Genomic DNA, 6,132 nt, shown 5'->3' with positions numbered 1-6,132 from the left:
AGCTGCCGCATTGCATATTATTTATTGATGGTACTGAATTGAAACTTATAAAATCCACAACAAAGGGACTATTCAAAGCGTAAAGCTTTCAACTTGGGTCATAGCAGATATCGCGTGAGGATTGAACATTGCTTTGGGATTCTAAAAGAACGCTTTGGTAGCCTCAACGAATTAAGAATACGTGTTCAGAACGAAAAAGTCATATTATATGTTCCAACTTGTTTCTTGTTTGCTGTATATTGCATAACATCTTACGATCTACTTCTAACGACATTGAATACGTAGATAATATATGTAGTTGTCGATAGCGACGAAGAATCAGATGAATTTTCTCCACATGAAAATGGCCGGCGAATAACTGAGGCAGAAGCCAAGCGCAAATCTTTGTACGCAATAATGTTTGGTGATCTATAAAAAGTTAATCAGCAATATACATATGTATGTTATACATAGTGGTATTAGGTATGCCAACTGTTTTTTTTTTTTTTTGATGTAACTATTTATATAAGTTCATACTTACGAAACCTAAAGAAATAATCAATTTCATACATAGCCACTCTTTCTTTCATATCTAATTCTAACACCTTGTATTTTTCATCAGTTTCTATTTTTTTTAATTCTATATATAATTTTTTGACCCTATATCTAATTTCCTTTCCTGAATTTTCTTTTCTTCATCGAATTTATACTTGTCAAATTCCAGCTTCTTCGCTTCCATAGCAATTTTTTTAGCTTGGATAGCCGCCAATTGTCTAATGGATGATTTTGGAGGCCGAATCGATCGTTGGTATGTTGATACCGGGGTGGAAATTGGTGCGATCGAAGATGCGGCATTTGATGGCGCAGCAGGTACACATTCTCTACCAAGAATTCTACTTCGAATTCTGGCGCAGGACTAACTAGACACAACTGAGGCGAAAGAAGGTTACTTTCACTTAGTAACAGTTGCATGGCCGGCAACCGCTTTCCAAATATTTCCCTCAACTGATCGTAATAAGGGCACATTTTAGCAATTTTTGCTGAAATTAGTAAAAAGTTTAATAACAATAAATTTAAAATATCAATATAATACTAACCTTCGATGGTTCTACCGTCAGCTTCATCTTGTGGTCCTGCACCCGTAGACGCGAGCCAGCCATTGGCTTTACGGTACTGCGCCTTCAAATGTCGGACCTTCCGCCGCACCAGATCACATGAGACATCCAACTGCGATTTTTCTGGAGGCGCTCTAATTTTTATGGAAAACTGTAAAAATTCTTTATAATTTAAATAGAAATTATAAAATTTATTTAAAACTTATCTTCCTAAACAATTTAACGGCGTAATATGTCTTTATGTAAAATGACAGCTAAAACAAGGTTGCAATTATATTTTTACGTGCCATTGCACGAAAATAAACATGGGTTTTGGTCTGACATATTTCACAGCCATTGCAAATAATTTTCTGCGTGTGTTTGTTGTTGTGCCGTTGCACCAAGAGGAAATATCTGCAATTCGTGCACCGTGCAAGGGTTTTGAAAGAGCAAGAGAATACCCCTAATATATATAATTCATATGCTGACAGACACATAAGGTTTGTTAGAAAAACTAAAACCATCATTCTCCGGCAATTATTCAAATTCTCGCCGTAAAAACCATCTTTCAACTTCAACGAACATTTAAAAAAAAATTGGCCAAATTGGTCCAGGCGTTGTTGAGTTATAAATTTTGGTCGACGCTGCCTCAACTTCCTAGTATATGGAACTTTTTTTTTAAATGTTCGTTGAAGTTCAAAGATGGTTTTTACGGCGAGAATTTGAATAATTTCCGGAGAACCCTTAAAACAGCCCTTTTCTTTTTCTTATACAAACGTATATAAAAATAAGTTGGGTTTTTGTCTGTTCGCTATAGCTTATATAGCCGTTGCATGAAATGAACCACTTTGAGGGGTTTGTAAAGAAACTTCAGAAATTGTTCATTTTAAACGACTCACGAGCTTAAATTTCAAAAAAACTACTTTTCCACATAAATTTTTTTTTTTTTTAATTTTTTGTTTTGCTGTCTAATTTATTTATTAGTAGATTATTTGAATCGTTCAATTTCTGTCGTTTGCTTTCTTTATTTCGGCTAATCAAAAGGTACATTATTGAAAATTATTCTGTGAAAACTTTATGTGTGTTTCATACAAAGTGATCAATTACAGATTCAAATTTGTTACGATGCCGCGAAGAGGTCACGCTAGTATCGGTCGGCGTTCTTTTTGCCATCAACATAAATTGTCAGCCCAAAGCACATGCACGAGTACTCGCAGGATGCGATGACATACCTGTACGTGCGGAATTATGGACGGGCGCATTTGTTTGTTGCATTCACTCACAATGCGAAATGGCCATAGCTTATGGAATTATTGAATCGCTATCAAGATCGTCACGATGTCTCAGCAAGACTTTTCACAACAACAGCTACGATGTTAGATGGACTTCATTTTGAAGTGATGTATGTATGGTGCTGTTAGATGCTGGTTGTACTCTGTTGAGTGGTAAAAACGAGGTTTGCCGCACGGACACATTCTTATTTGGATGGTGGGTGGTAGTTATACCAGATCAAATTTATGAAATCATTTCTGCGGATATTCCTGATCCAGAGAAAGATCCAGGGTTATACGAAGTGGTGAAAACCACCACGAACCATTATCTTATTGTAGCCAAGATACGCACCCGTGTAGGAAAAAACGCACGTCAACAAACACAAGGAAGGTTCGACGTCAAGAAGATACGATCACAACAGACAGCCGAACGGTTTTCGACTCGACTTGAACTCCTGATCTCTGAGGGCACTCGTCAACAACTCGGTATAAGCGAACTGTGGGACTACATTTCAAGCTCCTTACAGCTGAAACCGAAACCATTGGTTTTCGGCAAATGCAAAAGAACAGCTGATATGCTTAGGAGTGCCGTGTCGCAGCGGAGAGAAAACAGACTGCCTACCTCGTAACGTTACAATCGACCACAACACGTGCGGGATGAGATAGATACCGAGAGTTGAAGAGGGAAGCGAGACACATTTGCACACAAAACAAGAGAGAGGCTGAAATGCTTGAGTACGATTAACGGGACTAGCTGGCCTGCAGGGGTAATGCTCGCAAATTCTAGGAAAAGACGGCGACTAACTGAAGGTTTCGAGACCGGAGCATACTCTTATAGAACCCCCAAAGGTGATCTAGTGACTGATGCCCAGAGCATACTAAAATTATGGAGGGAACACTTCTCCAGCCCGCCGAATGGCAGAGAAAGTATAACGAAGGCAATTCCCCAATATATGGCGATGGAGCAGACGTTCCATTGCCCTACCATGAAGAAGTTCGAATAGGAATTGCTCTGAAGAAAAACAAAGCGGCAGGGGCCGAAGGATTGCCGGCCAAGCTATTCAAACACGGTAGCGAAGAATTGATACGGAGCATACATCAGCTTCTTTGTAGAATATGGTCGGACGAAAGCATGCCCAATGATTGGAATTTAAGTGTGTTCTGCTCAATCCACGAAAAGTGAGACATCGTATATTAGGTTCTATCGAGCGTATTGTGTGAAAGATTAAGATTAATGCCCACCGTCAACAAACTGATTAAACCTTATCAAACCTGGCAAATCAACAACTGACCAGACATTTCCTATGAGCTAAATATTCGAAAAGACCCCTCTTCTTCGATTTCAAAGCTGCTTTTGACAGCTTGAAAAGAAGCTGCCTTTATGCCACGATGTCTGAATTTGGTATCCCCGCAAAACTAATACGGCTGTGTAAACTGACGTTGAGCAACACCAAAAGCCCCGTCAGGATCGGGACCTCTCGGAGCAGTTCGATACCAAATGAGGTTTCAGACGAGCCGACTCCCTGACGTGCGACTTATTGAATCTGTTTCTGGAGAAAATATTTCGAGCTGCAGAACTTAATCGAGCAGGTACAATCTTTTATAAGAGTGTACAGCTGCTGGCGTATGCTGATGATATTGATATCATTGGCCTCAACACCCGCGCCGTTAGTTCTGCTTTCTCCAGACTGGATAAGGAAGCAAAGCAAATGGGTCTGGTGGTGAACGAGGGCAAGACAAAAATCTCCTCCGGTCAAACAAAGAGTCGTCGCACTCGCGACTAGGCTCCCATGCCACCGTTGATAACTTCGAAGTCGTAGATAATTTCGTCTATTTGGAACCAGCATTAACACCAACAACAACGTCAGCCTCGAAATCCAACGCAGAATATCTCTTGCCAACAGATGCTACTTCGGACTAAGTAGGCAATTGAGAAGTAAAATCCTCTCCCGACGAACAAAAACCAAATTTTATAAGTCACTCCTTCTCTCGTCCTGCTATATGGTGCAGAGTCATGTTCGATAATAACATCTGTTGAGTCGACATTACGAGTTTTCGAGAGAAAGGTTCTGCGAAAGATTTGTGGTCCTCTGCGCGGTGGATACGGCAAATATCGCATTCGATGGAACGATGAGCTGTATGAGATATATGACGACATTGACATAGAGAGAATTTAGCGGCTACGCTGCCTAAGTCGTGTCGTGCGTATGGGCGAAAGAAAAAAGAAGACCTCCACGCCGTTGGAATGACCTGGTGGAGAAGGACCTGGCTTCACTTGGAGTCTCTAATTGGCGCCACGTAGCGAAAAGAAGAAACGACGGGCGCGCTGTTGTTAACTCGCCTATAATCACGTAAGCGGTGTCTACGCCAGTAAAGGAGAAGAAAATGTTGGGTCCAAGGAACTGTGTATCGTTTAAGGATCTCCCATAAGATGGAAGCTTCGCGAAAGCGTTCAAAGCTACCCGAATTTTTGTGGTTACTGGTTTCTTTGTAGGTAAAAGCTTTCTTGCTAACCTCCATGTGATCAAGAGCAATGTATTTTCGCATAAATGTGATGTACTGCTCACGAAGGCATCAACCGCAGCTCGAGTGGTAGAAACTGCCGATTGATGAGATTCTCCAAAGGCAAGAGCAACTGGTCGAAATAATATTTGTACCTTGTACCGGGCTCTCCAGTTCCCAGAAGTTTCTGTGCAACGAGCCTAGTCGTTGTTCGTTGAAGCATTTCGCAGTAAGGGATGTGTGTAATGTGGAGTGAGCAGAACTTGTGACTGGTCGAAATACTACCCAACCAAGTCGGGTTTTTAAAGCGCAAAGTTGCTCTGGAGAACCCTGTATGAAACCCTCCTGAAAGAGGCCCGCTGTACGTCAGCACCAAGTAGTAGATCCACCGGATTCGGAGTACCAAATGTTGGGTAGGCTAGCGGTAAGTCCTTTAAATGGCTCCAGAGTTCTGCGTCTATATGCGTAACTGTCGTCACTGAGGTTATTGTGGGCACGACATAAGCCTCGAGTTTGAAGTTACTGCTGTTGTCAAAGGCAGTCAAATCTTTTATATGTCTCCTACTGTAGACTGCCGCGCTAGAATCAATTCCTTCAATTCGTATCTCCCCTGGACGCCTACGCAGCTACACACGTTTTGCAGTAGTATCGGTGATCAGATCCGTTATGATCAATAAGGATGACTTTCGCAGTCGCTAGTAAAATGGTCCGGTCTCCATTAATGAGAAATGACCGGACCTTCCTCAAATGTCACTCCCGTGGCACCTGTGTTGAAGGTATATCCACAGATATATTCCGAACGGGCATGTGACATCCTTCGGTCCATAGTCAGTGAATTGTTGGCAACGTTGCCTTTGCAGAGCATAGTATGATGACGATCATGGCACCTTAAGCAATCAAGCTATGTACAATCACGAGACCCATGATCACTTCCAAGGCAGTTGAAACATAATGAAAGCCGCTTAAATATATCCCACCGTTCCGGTATTGAAGGATTGACGAACCGTTGATATTTGTGTATTCGGTGTCCGTAGAGCAAAGTTGGCAAGCAACCGTAACCCCTTTCACTGAATGTAACGGCTGAGAGGAGTTTACCGTTGCAATGTGAGCCTTAATGGGACAGGTTGGTCTCTGATGAAGAGGTTTTGTACTGTTCGTAGCTTCTTGAGGCAAATTGTTGTCACGCTTTTCAATAAACATTATGAAGTCCTGAGATATTGGTATGTTGTGCGTCTGAAGGCTCTTCCCCCCCTCATTCCTCGTGGTTGGGGCAATTTATGAACAGA

The 6,132-nt window shown here is 41.6% G+C and overlaps 1 protein-coding gene across 1 annotated transcript; it reads right to left on the bottom strand.

The window, feature by feature from the left end:
- Positions 1-608: 608 nt before the first annotated feature.
- LOC120779653 lies at positions 609-1,253 on the bottom strand. The gene is made up of 2 exons (XM_040112008.1): positions 1,077-1,253; positions 609-1,019 (listed from the first exon to the last, which is right to left on the bottom strand). The coding sequence occupies exon 2, from the start codon at positions 1,003-1,005 to the stop codon at positions 646-648; it is 360 nt and encodes a 119-aa protein (XP_039967942.1). The 5' UTR covers positions 1,006-1,019; positions 1,077-1,253; the 3' UTR covers positions 609-645.
- Positions 1,254-6,132: the final 4,879 nt, after the last annotated feature.

The sequence above is a fragment of the Bactrocera tryoni genome, unplaced genomic scaffold, assembly GCF_016617805.1.
Source record: "Bactrocera tryoni isolate S06 unplaced genomic scaffold, CSIRO_BtryS06_freeze2 scaffold_11, whole genome shotgun sequence".
Taxonomy (NCBI): domain Eukaryota; kingdom Metazoa; phylum Arthropoda; class Insecta; order Diptera; family Tephritidae; genus Bactrocera; species Bactrocera tryoni.
The sequence above is the reverse complement of the archived record's forward strand: the minus strand, read 5'-3'. Positions and strand labels throughout refer to the sequence as shown.